The 21,328-nt window shown below is 46.4% G+C and overlaps 1 protein-coding gene across 2 annotated transcripts in view; it reads right to left on the reverse strand.

Moving 5' to 3' along the window:
• Positions 1 to 5,412: 5,412 nt before the first annotated feature.
• The window catches only part of SARNP (SAP domain containing ribonucleoprotein), a 50,213-nt gene continuing 34,297 nt past the window's right edge, over positions 5,413 to 21,328 (reverse strand). For both annotated transcript variants that reach the window (XM_084610612.1, XM_084610611.1), the window contains 2 exons: positions 9,827 to 9,916; positions 5,413 to 7,912 (listed from right to left, as the gene is read on the reverse strand). In XM_084610612.1, coding sequence (XP_084466738.1) covers positions 7,871 to 7,912; positions 9,827 to 9,916 — 132 coding nt within the window. In that variant the 3' untranslated portion in view covers positions 5,413 to 7,870. The remainder of the gene's footprint in view (positions 7,913 to 9,826; positions 9,917 to 21,328) is intronic.

The following is a 21,328-nucleotide window of genomic DNA, read 5'->3' on the forward strand; positions in this document are numbered from 1 at the left end:
AACAGTTGTGAGGTACTCAGATACACTGTGATGGGAGGTAGATAACCTCTGAGATACTCTTTAGCTGAGCTGTGGTAGCACCTGAGCGCCCCAGTAATGGACCATAACACCATGGGCCCAGGCACTGTACAGACACCTGGAAAAACAGCCAGGCCCTGCCCTACTGGTCCCCTATTATTGTATGCTTCAGATCAGTACCTGAGCTAGATAAGCCTGGAGTGCTCAAACACGAGGCCTCCAGCTGCAGGTTCTGTTGCAGACTGGCTGGTAACTCCCACCACTATGTTATTCTTAAAGGGTCTATGATATTACTGAACCCCCATCTCCAAGCTGCCACCTGCTACACACCCGGAGGCAAAAACGGATAGTAGCAGCTGGCAGAGCATCTAGAGCTCTAGATGGAATCTAGACCTTTTGGTTCCACTCCTCCAGAGTGACAGTGGTTCCATCAGAGGGGTGTATGGGGGTTGGGGTAGGTCAGCCCACTTGTAACATTCCTGGTTGGGTTGGTTGGTTTACTTGGAAGGACAATGTCAAAAGTTTAATGAGCACTCGCTTTTGTTCTGGTCGCGTCTCCCTCGAGGCTGCTGGGAGCTGCGCCCTGCATCACCTGCTTTCCCCAGCACTCGGCTGACCTAATTCAGAGACAGAGGGTGCAGGCACGCAGGGGCATGGAGGGCAGACAAATTAGGACAGGGACAGAGCCAGTTACCTCCATCCTGGTGACCACCCACAGCCATGTCAGAGGGAGGGGTTGCAACCCCATGCCAGCTATGCCATAAACTGGCTCTCCTAACCTTCCCCCTCCGTTGCCTAATAAGACAGTCCACATGCAACATTCACAGTAATTATACCAGCAGGCAGGGAGCTTGGCTGGGATCCACTGATCCTGCTGACTCTGTAGCAGGAGACACCAGTGCTCCCTGTAAAGCAAGGACTGTAATGCCAGTAGCCGGACAATCACCCTGGAGAGGTGGGCACAAGCTAATGCACCCTGCCTCTGATAAAGCATGCATGGGTCCCACAGTGCTGTACAGGGCAGCAGCCAGTCCATGACACAACAGATGGTTTAGGGCAATTTTCATCCAATGGGCCCAGCCCAAACTCAGCTATGGGATGTCCTTTGATTGTCCACGGGCTCATGGGCACAGCCCGTAGACCCCATGGAACACAGCATATCACCGTGGAAGGACAAAAGGCTGAGCTGACCCTGCTGCAGAGCAGTTCCAAGCCGATGGTTAGAGCCCTACACCACCTCCTCCTCAGGGACATCCCTGTCTTCTAAAGGTTCGTCCCCTGTCAACCATGTCTTTATAAACCTCAGCCTACCAGCCAGTAGGGCTAAGTGGCAGCTTTACAGAGGGTGCTGGGACCAAAGCTCTGGAGAGCAGCTAAGGATCCATGCATATGGACACTTCCACCTGCCACTGTAGGTGCTTCGGAACCTTGCTTCACACCTGGGATAAGGTATCCTTGACGGAGAAAGGCCAAGCAGGCTGGGGAGCAGCAAAGCAAAGGGGCAGGTCACCCTGGGGCTGCCGAGAGCGTGGCGGGAGCAGAATGGCGTGCACACAACTGTGGAGAGAAAATAAAGATCCTCACTCTATTCCCCACTCCCCCTGAGTCTCTTTTCTTCCAAGGCACCTAGGATGAGATGAGGGGGGAGAGAAATCTCCCAGTTATTGAAAACATCTTCCCTCCTGAGACTCCCTGACAAGTCAATTACACCACATAGGAGCAACAGGAAACATCTAACATCTGACCTTCATCTCTGGGAGCTCCTGGCTCAGTCCCCTCACTCCACCCTTATACCTGAGCACAGGGACTGGGGGATTCTCCAGCCTGTGATATGAAGGAGGTCAGATTAGAGGACCATAGTGGTGCTTTCTGGCCTTGTAATCTCTGAATTTATGATACATCCATACAGCATCCAGCACAAGGGGGATCTGGCCTGGCTGAGCTCCGGGCACCATGCTTCCTGTGTAGCAGTGCCAAGAGCAAATACAGTAGGACAGCAATGAGAAGTGTGATCTGACAGCCAAGGGGCGAGGTGCTGGGGAGGAAGATTTGACTGCAGGAGCGATCTGGGGAAGAGAGGACAGCCCAGCTCACTCCCTTCTCTTCAGGCCTTTGCCAGAGCATGTGCCTCCCGAAGCATGTCCTGAAGGGTCATCACATGGCCAACCATGGCACACGCCTCTCCCTCCAGCTTCAGTGCACCTAGCAAACAGAGGTGCTGTGGGGAGCAGGTAACACACAGACACGTACTTCAGAAAGGGGCAGGACTGAGGGAGCAACCATGGAGTTGGTTAATGTCCAGACCCGTTCTTGCAAGGGAGGGGAGCCAGGATGCCTGGGTTCTACTGCCAGCTCCCTCCGAGTCAAGCCACTTCTGCTTTCAAAGGGTTTCGGAAAGCCACCATACAGCCCAAGTTTCCCCACACAGAGGGAGCCAGAGGCTCCCTGAAATGTCTTAACAGCCACTCAGCCAATCCAGAAGCCAGGACTCCAGACTCCCGGCCCCCACCCACTAGACATTACCGCTTCTGAAGATAGGAGTAGAACCCAGGAGTTCTGACACCAAAGCCCCTGCTCTAAGCCTTGGTGTAGAGATGCCAGTCTTCCTGCTTTAACTACTCAGCAACGTTCCTTCTGTCCTGAAAAATATTTGGGGTAGTGAAATTATATTCATTATATAGAAAATCCATCCCTGGCCTTGAATTCTGGAGGCAATGTGGGCTAGATCACCTAACAGGCCTTCCTGAGCTCCGATTTTTAGGGGAAAAGCACAGTTGACTCTCGGCCCAAGCAAGCGGCGTAAATCACACTTTAACTCGTCCTGAACCTCTTGGGCCAGCCAGAGACTCCAGGTATTGAGCCAATTGCAGCACCAGCTCACCAGGTGCTACCAGGGGGATATAGACGTATTTATTTTTTAAACAGTCCATTCAACTCCAAATGCAGGGAGGAGGGGAAGAGAGGGGTCAGAACTACAGCTGTTCAGGTGCACAGAAAGGGCAGCACCTCAAGACCCAGCAGTACAGAACAGGAGGTGCCCTTGCTGTGAAACTAACCAGCCCTTGTGACAATGGGGGGCAGGGGAAGAGGATAACCTGTAACCTAATCAATTTGAACGTAACACAATTTCAAGAAAGGGGGTTTACCTACAGTCAGCTTCAAGGCGACTCCAGAAGAGGTTTTAATATAGGCCTATAAGGTATTTTAAACTGTGGGGAGGGGAAGAAAGGGACAGAAGAAATCTTACTGTATTGCTCTGTATTAACCCCCCCCCCCCATGCTCTGCTTCGGTTTCCTTATTTTTCTGAATTTAAACTCAAGAAGTTTCCAACCCAGCCACAGACGACTCAGGGGCAGGAGGCCAGTGGGGCGAAGCGGACAGCGCGAGCAGGAAGATGATGTGTTTGTGTTTCTTTGTGAAGGGGCACGCACGCACACGCGCACACCCGCACAGTGCCCATCTCTCTTCTCACCCCACCTCCTCCTTCCCTTCACATTGTGCAAGCCCACCCATTTCTCACTCTCCCGCCCCCCACCCCCACTCCTCCCGCCAGCCTGACCTATAGTCCCACTTTCATTTTCAGCCCAAGCGTCTGTTGTGAAAAGTGACTTCATGCTGAATTTGGGCACTGTGCGGCGTTACCAGCTCTCACGCTGCAAGCCCTGGCCCTCCTTTTCTTTCGCTTGCTTTCCCACACTTTCCCCCGCTCATTGTGTGCCCGCTGCTTTTTTTCTCCACCTATTCAGCCCAAATTAGTCACGAGCGGCTCCCAGCTTGGAGAGGAAAAATAAATTAGGTGGTGTTTTAAACACAGTGTGATTAGAATGATTTCCCCCCCCACCCCACAGAGGGGAAAGCCCAGCATTTAAAAGAAGCAGTGTCCTCTACAAAATAAACTCCCACCAAGAGGGAAAAAGAAGCAGGGGGGAGAGAGAGGGGAGGGGAGATCTCTACAGGCAGCGATGCCCCCTGTAGCACTGGCTGCTGGAGGCAGCTGCTGGACCAGGGCTGGGAATACAGAAAGTGCCTATATCCAGGCAAAAGGAGAGAGAGGTTGATAAAGGAGAAGGGAGGGAGTAGACCTGGGTTCATCATTATGTTGCTCCCATGGCCAAAGGAAATGCATCCAGAACAAGGGGAGGGAGGTGAAATGGGGGAGCAAGAGACAGTCAGGTAGTTTTACCAGAGCAGAGGGAAGCTATCAGTTTGAGGATGGGTGGAGGGGAGAGAATGCCTGGGGAGAGGAGGGGGCAGAACATGCATTAGTGGCTCTAGAACGTCAGGAATTATTTGGAACAGCCGAGAGAACGTGCAATGGAGGCACTGTCCATGGTTGTAGTGATCCCATATGCCCAAGGGAAACTGAACAAGCTGTGCTTGTGTGGTTTCTAGAGGCAATAGGGGCTGGGTTCCAGTGGTCAGACAACAGGACGGCAAGACAGGATATTTGGCTCCTATTCCCAGCTCTGGGAAGAGAAAATGTTGACTAGTTAGAACAGGAGACTGAAGTCAGGACTCTTGGGTTCTGTTCTTGCCTCAGGAAGGAGAGTGTACTCCAGTGGTCAGAGCACAAGAATGGAAATTGGAACTCCTGGGTTCTACGCCCAACTCTGCTGTACAGTCTTGAGTCCCTTTACCGTATGTCAACCTGTACAAAGGGGACCCCACTTACCTACCACCCAGGGGGGATTTGAGTACCACCAGCATGCCTCCCTGCAGTACTGTCAAACAGCCGATCATTTATACCACGTGGGTAGTATACGGAGAAGTACAGGAAGTGATCAAAAATAAAGCAGCCAAGGACACAAAAGGATATTTGCATTTGCCAAGCAGACCAAGGGAAATCCTAGAATTGGGAGCATCTGACTTCTTAGTACCAAACAAACAACAAAGGAGACCTGAGCACTATATACACAGCACCCTGCATGTGTAAGATGCTTTACAGGACAATTAAAAGTGAAGTCCCTACTCAAAAGGGCTTGCAAAGTTTAATGAGGTCAACAGGAAGTGAAGAAGAATTCTGTATCCAACTGAAACTATAGGGAAGAATTTAGGGAGGCAGAACTGGGAACTAGGGTTTGTCCGGGATGCCAGGGGTTAACAAAAAGTATCACGGGATCTTTCATGACTACAAGTGCTCAGGACCCCTGTGTTCATTCAAAGGCAAGGGGCACTGTACACCGTGGGAAGTCATTTAAATCAGGGCAGAATGGACGTAAATCGCATTTTCATTTGGCCATGGGATTGACGTGCACTGTACATGGGTGTAAAGAACACCACAAGATGCAGAGTCAGAGAGAATCAGACCCCAGTGATGTCTGGCTCCTTGCTAGTACTGCCCAGCCCTGACACCACAGGAAAAGCACTGTTACATCACACACCAGACAGGCAGATACAGGTGTTGCCTTGAAGAAGCAGTTTTATTATGAAATCAAGAGTGAAATGCAGTGTTTGTCCTGGCACACTTCAAAACATTTCAAGCAAATAACCAGCAAAAAGTCATGAGCAGAATAGAAAATACATATTACAAAATCCTACATACAGAAAAAAACCACCACCAGAATAAGGTTATTCCACTAAGTCTGGATATAGACAGGGGGCTTCGGTTCATTCTACCATAGACACCCCAAGACACACACAATGCAACCTGGATCCTATAGCTGCTGGGCAAGCAAACCAACCTCAGATATTGCTTAGAATCGCCTGGGGCATACAGCGGAGACATCAGCCTGGTGCATCAGTGGTGCAGAGCACAAGCAATTTGAAGACCTCTACATTTAAAGAAAAATATACTGCTTTTCAAGAGTCTGTACACAGAGCTGCTGCTCTCTAGCATCTGAAGGAACTGCGTGCGACCAGGCAAACATCTTTCCAATAGAGGGTACGGCCAGAAGCAACAATCCCTGGATGCAAAGCTCTGAAGCACAGGCACATTCTAATCAAAATGGACATTTAAAAGCAAAGATCAATCAAGGGGAAATCTGCCCAGCTGTTCTATTTTTCTGGGGACCTTGATCTAAGTTTAAGGGTAAAAAAGTTACATAAGATGTTAGATGCACAAGGAATACCTGCGTGTAAAAGAACCTATTAAGCAGACGAAGAAAGGCACCATACGTCTTCCCTCTCTGCTGAATCACTGCTAATAACGTGGCTATTTGCCTCAGAGGCCTAGAGCAAAGCATGGGACAACAGCTCTCTGGTATTAGCACACACTCTTGCTCCATCTACACAACTTAACACGGAGAACACATTCCTACGGCTCCCTAAAAACAGAAGGTACCATTTGATAGGCTAACCAGACAAAAGGTGCATAACAAGTTGCAGCCATGCTGTGTTTCACTCCTGTACCAAGCGTGATGTTAAGCTGTGAAAGCAACGTTGCAGGGAAAATGGAGAAGTTAATGTGACAGGAGGGAGATTCAGTTCAGATGCAGAACAGGTTCACTGCAACGCTTTTTCAAACCACGTACTCCCAGTAAAAGGTTGCTGCTGTCCCCCTTTGCAAAAGGTGAGGCTGGGAAGGCTGGTATAAGAGTGTGTGAGGTGTTAACAAGCCTGACTGAGCTAGTCTGGATGTTAGATGAGGACAACACAAAATTCAACCTGGGAATAAAAACTGAGCAAAGGAAGGTTAGTGAGGTATTTCTCTTGCCTTTCAAAAAAATTCCAGGAGATCTGAACATTTATACTAAATGCCACAAGCCCCAGAACAGCCCCTAGAGGCAGGTGAAGTGCAGCAGCCTGAGTGGTTTAATCTGTAAGTGTTCTAGTATTGCCCTCTCCTTATTCCAAGGCTTTGGCTTTGATCTTCTGCCAATCACCAGCTGCTGCTCCCACCCATTCCCCATTAGGCCACCCCTGGGAGCAGAGGTAACTGAGAAAGACCCTTTAACATATAGGGTGGTTTGAGAAGTTTAAAGCCTCTCTCATACAAGAATTACTACTATGTTTTCAGGCAATATCATGCAATATATTAGAAAGGCCCTCCCAGGCCAGCTAGGCAGCAAACACGATGTCACAAGCTGAGAGGGGCAACTCAAGTAGAAGTTGATGATCCACAGCAGAACCTAAGTAGGAATGCATGGTGCACTTGAGCTGAAGAGTGTTTTTAGCCAGGCTATTGGTGTGCATGCCCTGATTCTGCTGAACTTAAAGAGTGATTTCCTCAGGCTGAAGGAGGGAGAGGAGGGTTTCTTTGCCCAGGGCAGCCCAGAGAAATGGAGAAAATAAAAAACAGCAACGTTAAAATAAAAGGGAGGCTCCAGGTAGTTCCTGCTTTAAGTGGCATAACCTGCTTCTCAACCCAAGGGTGCAATTCCCCAAGACATAGCAGGGAGATCAAACCCTTCTCCACCTTCATCCCTGAATGGCATTATCCTTTCCTCATCCTCCATCTGATAGATGCTTGGCCACTCCAGTTCTCCTTCCCCACTTCCTAGGTTCATCCCTGAACCTTGTATGGGCATTTACACCAGTGCACGATGGGTGTAAAAAACTTCCAATTTTGATGTGGTGGCATTACACACCTGCTTTGCACTGCTGTAAATAACTGCACAAGTGGCAGGGGAATGGAGAACCAGGCACTGGGATTTCTACCCACCACAGATATACTAAACATTTTTGCTCTTTGCGCTGTATATATATTTTTTTTTAAACTTCACAGTTGAAAAAATAAGCAGCACAACTGTACAGCTATCAGGGATTCTCTATTAGGTCCTGCACGGGGAAGAGAGCCTACACTCCTTACTAGTGCTACTGTGTGTGTGGTGGGGGAAGGGGGGGAGAGAGAGAGCGAGCGCACACACATGAGCGTGCTCCCCCACAACAGGTAAAGCCTAACATGGACAGATATCAGACAATCCCAAAGCGTTCTGCTCTTTTCCTCTTCTTTGCCTGCAAAAGGGATTGAAAGAAAAATCAAAACCAAAAAGAAACATTCACAATTCAAACCCCACACACATTTGGATGAAAACACAACACAAACCAAAAAAAAAAAAAAAAACACAACCAACCACCACACTTGATGGTAGAACATGACCCTAGTGCATGACTGACCCAGCCCCTGTCTAAATACGGGATCACAGGGTTAGTTCAAGAGGGTATTTGGTATCAATGTTTGGCAAGGAGCTACAAGATTTTAGTCCAGCATTTGAACAAACAAAGCTTGAAATCAAGTTGCAAAGCATACAGTGCCCAAGATACAGTGCTGCTGAAGTCACTTCATCTCGCTGGCAACAGTGCTACAAAAGGGAACAATGCCTACTTGAGAGGCCTGGAAACCCTTCCAGGCAATGGGGAGGTGGGAAATTTAAAAGGGCAAAGGGTTAACACTCTTCTATTCATGGAAAAGGTGAGAGGGACACACTAAACTGCATTAAATATTCTATTGCGTCTCTCAGATATGCCTTTAACTTGATACACGAGGGGTGTATAAATCTTAATTTTTAGCAGGATAAATAGCCTGGGGGCAACAAAAGCCCGAACCAAGAATCTCCAGGGGAAAGGTGCATTTGAGCGCACACAATACTAGTAAAAAGACCTTTTTGTTCCAGGCACAACCTGTAAGTGACCTAGTGGGAAAACATGGAATCCTTCACCCCCAGCCACCCCCTCTGCTCAGACTGAACAGGGGCTTGTTCTCCAGTGCTGCTTGCAGAAGGCTGGGAATGCCGTGCACCATTTCATTCAAGGGAAGCGTTTATCAAAATGCTACAAAAACAAAACAAAAAAAGCCCCCAAACCCCACCTGAATTGCTGAGATCACTCTTCGGAGCCAAACAAAAAACCACTTCTTGTATGTCAAATCCAGAAGCCATCTGGTTAAGTAGCTTCTGAGACCCCAACAGCTCACCCTCCCGCAACCTTTGCCAAATGATTGTTAAAATTAAAATCCACGCCAGCAGCTCCTCTGTGGACAGTGATGGGGGCTCAGCTCTCACTGATTTATGCTAGAGTAGGATTTATGCAGCACCACTGGTGTGCCTGGTACTCGACAAACAGGAACGTAGGAACTGCCACAGGACCATCTAGCCTGGTCTCTGGTACCAGGTGCCGCACAGCAAGCCATATAACTCCACAAATAAAATGGTGAGGCGCCGTCTTGCAGAGCTTACAAATTAAAAATCAGACCAAAAGACACAACAGCAGGACAGAGGTGTCAAAACAAAAGATGGAGGAGAGAAAAGCAAGGGGTGTAGTCAATTTCTTGATCCTTACTTGTTCCTTCCTTTTTTATGTTGTGAAATTTACATGCATTTTATGATGAAAGGAGTGAAGCAAGTTTAAAGCTCAAGGGCTTCCTGGATAAAGGAAGTTGTACGGAGGGATGTGAAAGGGAGGTGGTATAGTAGGCCACTCCAGGCATAAAGGGAGCAGTGTGGAGGAAACTGGAGGAGAACGGTTGCTCCCAATTTTCTGCAGGCATCCGTATTAGTTTGCAAGACTAAGAGCTCAGCTGCATTGGCCAGCGCCAGCCAGATCTTGTAGCTTGGGCTGCTCCAAACCAATCTGACAAGCTCCACAGGGGGGTTAGAATGCATGCAACCCAAAAGAGGCAGATGCTCATCAAGGTAAAGATGATAAATTATCTTTGCAATATCATTGGGGTACCTGAAGGAACTGAATATAAGTACTTGCTTGCGGACCAGTAGGATGAGATCCACTTGAGGAGCGAGAGGTCATGTGTGCAATAGTTACAGTGGAATATTCAACTCTCCTAATAATTCAGCATGGAAAGTGTTCTCAGCTGCCCTTCCACCCCCAAACTTCTTATCATGTGTCCCTCTGCTTGCAGGTTTGGCATTTTACCTCTGTGTCCTCTGTGGCTCCAGCCCCAGCCGAACTTGTTACAATGCCAAACCGCTCCTTCCTCTTCTTCAGCTTCTCATCATCTTCGCTCTGAGTGGAAAGAAGGTAGAAGATTTAGTTTGCCAGACAGGCCCAAAAGAATCATTTTAACAGTTGATAAGGTTCCTTTCCTTGCCCCCCAAATCTTCCTGCTTTTAGCTACAAGACCAGCTGCTAGAAAAGAGTAGTTGCAAGATGATTTTGAGGTGCACATGACTCTGCACAGAGCTGAACATACACTTTAGCAGGCATCATCATGCTGGCATGGTTAGGTGCCCCGTCCAGAGGGGATTTATTGAACAGATGCTCAAAAGAACCTCCCAAGGAGTATTTATGATAAGTAAGTTCCCACGCTAAACCTGCTCTCCCTCCATGGTAATCAATAAAAAGTGAAACCTATTTCTCTGGAGTACAGTGGTGAACTTCATGGAGTTTGTAGGATTAATGGCTAAAGCTAAGTAACCTGTGATTTTGCACCTGCCTAACTTTGCAACTGCTCTGTCCCCTCCACTTTAAATGTCTTTATCCTGTAACTGTCCACACCTTAACAGGTCAAGTCAAAGCAGAGCCGACCACGATAGCTAGTAAGGCATGGTGCAGTGAGGTAGGGAGGAAAAAGGAAAAGCTTTTATATTTCCAACAGAGTAAATGAAAGGCACTGGATTGGCAACCTCAGGGAGCGAGTCTCTGTTTAACCAAAGCAGTACAATTACCTGGCAGTTGCAGTGTAAGCTTCCAGTCAATGTGTCCCAATCCTGACAGGGAGGGCCCCTTACTAAGTTCTCCCTTACTGACCCCATTAAATCTTTGGCCTCAGTATTGTAACCCAAACTCATTTCACATAGGCCACTGAGCAGCAGACCAGGGTTGAATTTCAGTTAGGAACCTAGAGGTGAAAGCCTCTGTATCCCTATTACCAACCCAAGTGTAGGCCCAACATTGAGGATTTACAAGATCTCACATTAAAATAAAAAATGTTGCTCCAATGCAATGCTCCAATGGAAATGGTTTTAAAAACTGCCCTGTGAAGTTTGCAACATGAAGAGAATTTGCACTAGAAGCAGAAAGTGAAGCTGGCCACACCCTGCAGAATGAATGTAAAATACAGAATAGCATAAACACTCTTCAGCAGCTCTGGTGAAACTAGTAGCAAAAGGGAAGAACCCAATTCACTTTGATGAGGAACTGTCTGGAGCATCACCACTGACTAACACCAATCCACCTGCTGCATGTTTTTCCTCATTGGGAAATTAAGGAATGTGATAAATCAACATGATAAAGAGGATGCACCCTCAGAAGAATGCACAGATCGGGTCAGACCAGTGGTCCACCTAGCTCAGTATCCTGTCTTCTGACGTGGCCAGTGCCAGATGCTACAAAGGGAATCAACAGAACATGGCAATTGAGTGATCTATCCATCATCTAGTCCAGCTTCTGGCAGTTGGAGGTTTAGGGACACCCAGGGCATAGGGTTGCATCCCAGACCATCTTGGCTAATAACCACTGATGAATCTATCCTCCATAATCCTCTCTAATTCTTTTTTTAACCTACTATACCGTTGGTATTCACAACATCCTCTGGCAACGAGTTCCACAAGCTGACTGTGCGTTGTGCGAAGTTGTAGTTCAACGTGTTTGTTTTACAGCTACTGCCTATTAATTTCACTGGGTGACTCCTGGTCTGTGTGTTATGTGAAGGACTAAAGAACACTTCTTTATTCACTTTCTCCACACCATTCATGATTCTGCAGACCTCTCTCATCTCCCCCCACCACAGTCATCTCTTTGCCAAGCTGACCTGGCCCAGTTTTTTAATCTTACACTTGATCCTGCAGTGAAACCATAATGCCATGTTTGCAACATCACCTCTCTCTCGGAGCAGACGGTCAGCCACAGGACTATGTGAATCATCCAACATAAGCCAAGGGAACACTTTAATCCCCAGGTCTTATGTTGTATGGTTTCCTATGCCTGCCCCAATGCGATAGACCCTGAGCTTTAAGCACTAGCTGCACTAGTTTCCCATCTGCCCTTGAAGACTTCATGGATCATAATGATGGCCTCAACTTTTATCCAGAGAGCTCTCTGGCCCGTTCATAAGGGAGCGCTGATGTTACTGAAAAGTCTCTCGAGTTAACGAATGAGCTCTCTTTGTTGCTTCCAAGGAGGATTTTTATGGCTATATGGATTTATTTTATTATTATTATTTCCAACACTCAATTTCTTGCATTTTCTAATCCCGTATTTAGAGAGGTACCCACTGACCAGGAGGATGCCATCTGTCAGCGTATCCTTTCTAAGCCAAGGGAGAGCATTTTCTGCAAGGCAGCATTCCAGTGCAATAGAACAACCCTAAAAATCCACCGAAGCTCAATCTAGAGACACAGTCTTAGCATGGGCCCCAAAGATCTTTGGTTCAGCCTCAAGAGGACATTTCAGCATATATCCTATGTACATTTGCACAGTAGAGCAGGCAGATTAGACAGCATAGATATTGGTTTTTCACATTTCGACTCCTACAGACTGATGTGACAAATAATCCATCCCACAAAGAACCCTAAACTCTTACACTTTCAACAGACCATGAGGCTCGGCTCTGTGGTTCTATTGTTAATGATGTTAATGTAAACGGTGTACATGAGGTCACTCGGGATTTTTGAAAGGTACCTTCTGTTTGAAGCCTTCACAAAAAAACATACATCCCTTAAAACTGGGAATGTCCTAACTAGACTGTGGTTAATTCTCAGTTAAGGGTTTCTACACCTTTAACACTTACAAGCTTAGGGCTCTTTCCTGTGGATTGTTAGTAAGCAGAACCCCCAATAAGTTGATGGCAGCCTTGGATGAAAAAGACCAGGCCTGTAATTCGCTGTAAAATTCTACAGCTGCTCCTCCTCCAGGATCTGCACAAGCAAGGAATCTCACAATCCTGTCAAATGGTATTTTTCTATACCATTAAATATGAAGGCACCTTTCCTTTGAATTATTTGCTGCAGTGCCCTTGGATTTGTTAGCTGTGGTTCAATAAACCCCACGGGTAGAATCTGGCTTGCTATCCAGTGCTAGGGTCTCATTTCTGCAAGCATCACAAACGATGTCTGTCTCATGGAGCTTGACTCAATTCTTTTGCTGACATTCACTTTGCACTCCAAACTGTTTTAATGGGGGATGCTTCTGATTAGGATATTTTACTTCTTCACTCCTTGCTCCTTCAGCAAGAGCAGAGGGGTGGGCATGCGTGCTCAGAGGAGTCCTTCTCTTGCTATGGACACAAGACATTTGGCTACCGCTGGCAGGATGAGAGATCTGATCTACTAATGGTTTTCAGTCTAGCAAGAGGCAGTGGAGACAGTCTGATAAGCCAGACAACTACTCCTATACGCGTCATAGGTCTCTTGCCCCCCTTTTCTATTCACTGCACTGACCACCATTCCTCTCAAACGCATTTCCATTTTGACATGATCATCTCAGCACTCACTCAACCTACCTTCACAAATTCCATTTCAGTGATTTGCAGCCTGAATGGACAATTTTACTGACATTTCGCAGAACCGTCACGTCCCTACATTTCTTGAGATTCTCCACAAAACCAGAGGCTTTTATTTCCACTACCACTACCCACACGGATGCCTTGACTATCAGTAATAACCAAGGCCATCATTACCCTTTAAAAGCCTCAATGCATCCATTTTCAATGGATTTATTTCTAGCTTTGGCTATTTCAGCCCTCATTTAGCCAGTTGTGTCAACTCAGGCTGTCCAATTACCTTGCTACACTCCTATAATTTCTCCTCTGTCCCCTGTCACTAAGTATATTTCATGTCTTCCCCTCCAACACCATTTGTTACATTTCATGACTTGTGAGAGCATGGTCCGACAGAGACAATAAAAAGGCATTCATTTGCAATCAGGTGAAGCAAGCAGAGCCATCCTTGTGATGACATAAATAAGAGATGTAACAAATTGAAACCATCACCAATAAGGCAGTTGCCTGGAACTCCTCACTGGATGCACAACTTCCCACGTCCATTAGGCATCTTAAGTAAATGGGTATGAAATTGGTCGTCGTTTTGCTTTACTAAAAAGGCACCCCCCCCATCAGAGCAAGAACTCAAGAGGCCCACTGTCTACAGCTAATAGAAATGATATATTAGTAACAAGTAACTTCTAACCCCAATTGCTCCATTTTAATAAACTGATGTTAGCCAGGCAAGCAGAGGAAACAAACTAGACACTTAGAAAAAAGATCCATTTAAATGCAAACTCGCAAAACAGACCTAATGACATCACCGGTGTGGTGGCCAATTTTCATGACAAAAGTGACACTTGACACCCCCTCAGCGAGCAGCTGGACAGCCTTCGTTATGTCAATACCTTACATAAATGACACCATAGCAACCGGCTCAGTATTATTAATTATGACATCTCCATGTGTTGTGGCAACAGGGGCGACTGAAAAGTTTTAATTGAAAACTCAGCAATTTCTCATGAGTTTTGGCTCCATAGGCAGTCATGGCCTAAACAGCGCATTCACTTCTTTCTGTTCACTTACAACACTTCACTGGAGTAATTATTGCTAAATACAACTGCTAACTTTTCCTTTTGTTCCAGGGTCCCACTTAGCCCTTGAACATCCACAGACCTGCCATGTTTTTAGTCTCTAACCTCCCTTCCCAGAAGGGCTCTCGAGACCCTGACTATAAACAGTCATTTAAAGGAAGCAGTGCAACGTAGCAGCTCTGGCATCCATCTGCCTGCTAGGGACTGGGACTCTATTCTCAACATTACCACGACCTAGCGCCTTACCTAATCTCCAGCGCAGGAGCATCACAGCGCCTCTCCGGGCATGGCTGTTTAGCACTCTGAGTTTTGGTTCCCCATTTGTATTATCATAACATCTAGAGACCCTAGCTGAGCTCGCGTGCATGCATGCACGCACACACACACCCTGCACCCAAAGAACTTTTAGACAAGGCACAAAAAGGACTGGAGAAAAGAAATGGTGTTATTCCCATTTTACAGCTGGGGAACAGAGGGGTAGACAAATGAAGTGGCCTTCCCAAGACACACAGGAAGTCTGTTGTAGAGCAGGGAACTGAACCCAGTTTTCCTGTGTCTCAATCTAGGAGGCCATCCTCTCTAAGTGTGGTCATATCACCTCCACCATCCCGAGAAAGGTGGTTGTGAAGCTTAGAGTCTATGGAACCACCGACGGTGGGCAGAATTATGTATCATTTGGGATCATAGGGGCGGCAAAAAAAAAATCACTGTTTGGAGAAGTGTAATCTATAAGAACATAAGAATGGCCCTACTGGGTCAGACCAAAGGTCCATCTAGCCCAGTATCCTGTTTTTCGACAGTGGCCAGTGCCAAGCGCCCCAGAGGGAATGAACACTTGATGATTACCTGTTCTGTTCATTCTGTCGCTTATTTCCAGCTTCTGGCAAACAGAGGCTAGGGACACCATTCCTGCCCATCCTGGCTAATAACCATTGATGGACCTATCCTCCATGAATTTATCTAGTTCTTTTTTGAACCCTGTTATGGTCTTGGCCTTCACAACATCCTCTGGCAAGGAGTTCCACAGGTTGACTGTGTGTTTTGTGAAGAAATACTTCCTTTGGTTTGTTTTAAACCTGCTGCCTATTAATTTCATTTGGTGACCCCTAGTTCTTGTTATGAGAAATAGTAAACAATACTTCCTTATCTACTTTCTATACCAATCTTGATTTTATAGACCTCAATCATATCTCCCCTTAGCCATCTTTTCCAAGCTGAAAAGTCCCAGTCTTATTAATCTCTCCTCATATGGAGGTCGATCCCTACCCCTAATCATTTTTGTTGCCCTTTTCTGAACCTTTCCCAATTCCAATACATCTTTGCAAGCACTGATGCTGGTAGAGAAAATCCACTCCAATCTGCTCATTTAACTATCTACAACCAGGCTCTTCGATTGCTATGGGTGACCAAAGTGTTGTTCAAACCCTGCTGGTGGGAGAATGGCCCAAATACAAACTTCAGGAGAAACAGGAGCACTGTGTCTTTAAAAGGACACATGGGAGTGTCTCTTGGGGGAACTGCTCTGAGCTGCAGGTTATTTATTTATTTTTTCAGTAACCCCTCCACCCCCGATTGTGGCCCTGCAGAGAAAGAGTATAACAGTCTCAGTAAATCAACACTGTTCTAATGATCTTGCTCACTTGACCCCCTAGCATGACAGTGTCAGATGCAAACACGCTTACAATAAACTTCACTCCATCTTTGGCTCCTCGCTGACAGGTTTTGATTCATGGGGTGCTGAAACCCATCTGAGGAAAATTACCTCTATCAAAACACTGCTATCTCTGCATTTATCAAGCCCTGGGGCCATGCTTGAGTGTGCAAATGGGCACATGTGCATCTGCAGCGAAAGCTGACCTTTCCAGCAGCATCAGACCAATTTTCTAACCTCTCTGTTACTAGGTTTGCTCCCTTTGCACTCACACTAGGAGAGGTTTTTTATATTTAAAAAAGGGGGGGAGGGAGGGAGGTGGTGGAGGGCTTTCCGTGAAGGATCCAAGCCTGAGAGTTAGAAACTTTTAAAGCGTAACGGGCATGGGGCAATGTGCAGGATTTTAGACGTGTAACTACACATTTCTACAAAAAGAAAAGGAGTACTTGTGGCACCTTAGAGACTAACCAATTTATTTGAGCAAATTTGCTCAGATAAATTGGTTAGTCTCTAAGGTGCCACAAGTACTCCTTTTCTTTTTGCGAATACAGACTAACACGGCTGCTTCTCTGAAACCTGTCATTCTACTGCGCTTACCTAGCTGCAGCACTTTTGTTTCAATCTAGCGCTGTCCTGTCATTTTGAATGAAATAAGCAGCTAACCTCATCATCCACAGGGCCACAATCACACAGCTCACCTCAGTGCTATCGTCAATAATAAGGTCACCACACCACACGGATCTTCCTCAGGCTCTTTTCTAACCCCTTCAAGATTCTGGCTCTTTCTTTATAAGTGGCAGCTTTCTACAGCCAGCAACTGAACTGTCAATGATCCTTCAAATCAGCCCGTAGGCCTGTAAGTTGTTGAACATCCTCTATGCCAAACGACTTCAATGGGAGCGGCTAGAGCTCAGCTGAGCTCCAGGCACAAACAGGTAATTCATTCTGAAGGCGGGATTACTTCTATAGACTGTAAGCACCTTGGGACAGGGACCAAAATGTCTCTTATGGAACGTACCCACTGAGCATGCGGGCAGTGTCCAGTGAAGGGTTTTGATCAAACTGAAAGAACTACGACATTAACTGGACTGAGCTCTTCAGTCTCTCTGGGAAACACCTGAAAAGTGGTACTCGACAGTTGAACCAGAAGACTCTAGAACGGCCACACTCCCAAACCAGCATTAAAAGACCCGCTTTACTGCAGCCAAACAGGCCAGGAGCAGCCTTTTCGTGAAGCAACACTGACACACAGTGGGGGCAGGTGGGCAAACCCAACATGTACATCCACTGAAGAGGTTCAACAGTGAGGTGTGGCCAGCACAGCTCCAGATTTTAAAAATGCCTGAGAGAATTAATCAATCCCAAATTTATCTGGCCTTTATTTCGTACCCAGATTATTCCCAAAAGATAAAAGGACCCTTTAAAAAAAATCAGATCATTCCCCTCACCCCACAGGGTGGGCAAGTTGCCAGTTTCAGTGCTGGAAGGGTGAATGCCAAAATGCATTAAGTCTTGGTTTCCATGGTGCACGGAGCAGCTCTGGTACTAACCTCATCCCCACAAGCAGAATTGGATTTTAACTTGGAGGGGAGGGCGCAGCTGGTTACCTTTTTAAATGACACGCAAGAGCTCCCTGCAACAATGGCAGCTCTCGGCTCTGCTCCAACAGGAGAAGCCCTGTTCTTTCTCCCATCTGAAGTGAGGCAGCTCCCAGCTGATCCCAGTACAAGTGAAACCTCTTGGTGTCCTCTGTGTTAGGGGCCGGGGGGCCAGATCAGCTGCAACCTCCCTAGCAATTACTAAGGCTATGGCTACACTACCAAGGCTGCAATTACACCACTGCAGTAGAGACACTTGCTACAGCAATGGTGGGGGGTTCTGTCGCTGTGGTAAATCCACCCCCTCAAGAGATGGTGGCCAGATCAATGGAAGAATTCTTCTGTTAAACTAGTTTTGTCGGGCTTAGGTCAGTTTAACGACATCTCTCAGGGTGGAATTTTTCACACCCCTGAGCAATGCAGCTAGGCTGACTTAAACTGTGTCATGGAGGTCTCAGGAACCGGTGCCAGTCCATGGACCGGCTGTTGAGAAACACCGTTTTAGAGCACTTAAAGCTTTAGTGCTCTAAAACGGTGTTTCTCAACAGCCGGTCCATGGACTGGCACCGGTTCCTGAGACCTCCATGACACAGTTTAGGAAGGCAGCAAGCTGGTCCCTGGTACCAAAAGGGTTGAGAAACACTGCTCTAACGAACAGCTCATCTGAAGTGATGGGAGGACTCTGCACTGAGTCAATCACTGCAAACAAAGAAAGGGTGCTTCTGAAGGGACAGTAAGAGATGAGAACACGTATTAACACACATTTCTCCCTATGGTTAGCCCTAGATACCAAGGAAGCACAAGCAAGTGACACAGCAGCAGCTCCTAATCCTCAGCTGTTTAGATTTCATAGCAGTAGCCTGGCTGTAGGTGCTATGGAATGACACTTCGAGGATACAGCACAGGGCTCATTACCAATAACTAAGATAGGCAAAAATAAATGAAGGACCAACCTCTCTCTTTAGTAGCAGCAGACAGGTGATGAGCATTGGGCTCAGGCTCAATACAGGAAACAGAAGTGGCAGGGAAGGGGCTACACTCTGAAGAACCTGCCAATATTCTAACCTCATCTCTGATGGGGGCATCAGATCACAGATGATCAAAGCTGTGGGTAATCTTGGGGTCATGCTAGATTCACCACTAATCCTAGACCTTACAGACAAGAAACCATGGTACAATACCTCACACTGCTGAAAGCCAAGCCTCACAGTATTTTCGGGCAAGATGCCTTCTCCATAGATTAAGAGTCCCCTAGAGAAAAGAAGTCTGGATTTCCAGAACAACACTGGAGAGGAATTCTAATCATGAATGTAGAGATACAGACACAAACCTCCATAATCTCATCCTTGGAGCTTTCATTCTGAGAGAATGGAAGGGTATGCACGCGCATGTATGTATAAAAATGGACCCTTCTGGTCATCTACTCTCCTGTATCTTGCTGCAGCATGACGGATGGCAGGATGAAAAGCAGAGCCCTGAGGCTTTCAGGCGATGGTAGATTAATGATGACATGGCCTTGACCTCCAAAAGGTAAAGGTTATGAAACACTCAAGTGTAACTGGGCTTCCAATTTCATACCCAGAGGGTGAATGACAGCAACTGATGGTTTTATTCTCAGAAACACTCCAATCCTGGGATGCACAGCTGTCACCCACCACCTTTTTGAAATTCATCTCAACGTATTTATACCTCCTGGCTCTTTTGCCTTGCAGACTCCATTCAAGAGCTTCTAAGTCCATTTGGAGTTGATAAACTAATGTACATCAGCAAATATTTAGTAGGGGCTGTGAAACAATTGGAAATCCCAGGGGTTTTATGTAAGCATTCCTCATGTGGCTTACCTTTCAATTTGCATCCCCAGAATTGCTTTTCACATAGATATCACAGCGAGAGACCTCAGTTTCATACCATACACACACTGTAAACTATCTTATAGGAACAACCAAGGAGCTGTTGGTTTTATAGACTCCACTTCCCCACCCCCATTCTGCTGCCCCCAAAAGACCTCCAAACGCCTGGTTGTTTTCAAGCTGTCCCTTTCAACCCAAGTCAACACGGCTCTTTAATCTCCAACCTCATGAAACAAAGGTAAATAAAATATTGTAAGGTTCACCTCACTTCATGTCGTCATTCAACATTTGGAGCTAGTTACAGGGAGACATATGGTGAGATTGAAAAACTCTCTCTTTCCAGCAGCTCAAAGTCTTGTTAAAAAAATAATGCTACCCTTGAGAACATTCCCTCAACCTAGTGTGGAATACATTCACCTTTTCAACTCCATTAATATTAGATGCCTACGAAAGGGTTATTCATGAAAGGCTTGTAACACGGCCTACTTATAAAAAGACACTGCTCTTTTGTATCACCTTTCCTCCCAGGCTGGGCAGGCGGGGGATTATTTTATTTATATACAGTAGTATAAGAGATGTACACTGAAGGATCTCTCAGCACTTCACAAGCATTATTCAGTAGCATCCCCATGGGAAGTGGGCATCATCCTCATTTTGTTAATGGCTCACTCAAGGTTCCCCCAGCACATCAGTGACAGAACACAGAAGTTCCAGCCATAAGAACTGACCATCTGTGTTTCACTGGTGCAACTTTAGCTGGCCTCTCTAGGTGTGGGAAGTTTACTGACCAATCTCCCCTCTTGGAAGGTTCTCACACATTTTGCTGTCTTTAAGGACTAGGACTTTCACAGAATCAGCCTCTATATCATGTAAGTCTGGAGTGATGCTTCATTTGCCAGCTAACATGGTCTATTAAAACTTTTATAATATCACTAGCGACAAACCAAAATGTATCTAAGCCAGTCGCTTTTAAGGGCAGCAACTCTGAGTACATATTTTGTGAGTGCCAATACAACAAAGAGGCCAACTTGTTAAACTTCTTGAGCCAGATTCTGATCTGACAGTGGTGTGAACTAAGAGCATCACCATTCAAATCAGTGAAATTGTAAATGCAGTACAGGCAAGATCAGTAGCAGGCCGCTAAGCTGAGACAGCAACTTTGTAGTTCACAGTAAGCAAATTTCTGCTATAATACATTAATTGGGGAAAAAAGTGACCATGATGCTACCTTTAGCTCCTCTCCCCTTCCCCACCTCCCTTCCAGTAAAAATCCAGGAAACACAGATCAGGTAAGGGAAGGATGAAGGAATCTAGCTAATGTATTTTTTGGACGCTGGTTTTGATAGAGGGCAAAAGTTACAACAGCTGGCAGTTCTGAGGTTTGTGTGTCAAGATACTGAAGCCTTAACAGTTAAAAGTTTATGCTCTCTCCAAATGGAATCAGCAGGGGAGGAAGACAAAAAAGTCACAGCCATGTGTTAAGAGTACACCTGCAACTCTCCCAGAAGTGGAATACTGAAGTTGAAAAGCATTCTTTGACCTAGACGTCAGAGGAAGACAGACACACGTAAGGAATGCCACATGGCAGAGTGAAAGAGACACATCTCAGGTGCAGGGCAAGGCAAAGGGGTTAGGAAGCATCTTCACAGTCCCTTAAGAACAGCGTCCTAAACATCAAAGCATTTCAGCTAAGTTGTTTTTTAATTTACCAGCACAGACATATTTTGACAAGCCCACAACGTACAGAATCTCCACCGATGTGTAGATACCAGAGGCTTTGCTTGACAAAAACGTATTTAGGAGT

This window comes from Lepidochelys olivacea, assembly GCF_965140295.1.
Source record: "Lepidochelys olivacea isolate rLepOli2 genome assembly, chromosome: 20".
Taxonomy (NCBI): Eukaryota; Metazoa; Chordata; order Testudines; family Cheloniidae; genus Lepidochelys; species Lepidochelys olivacea.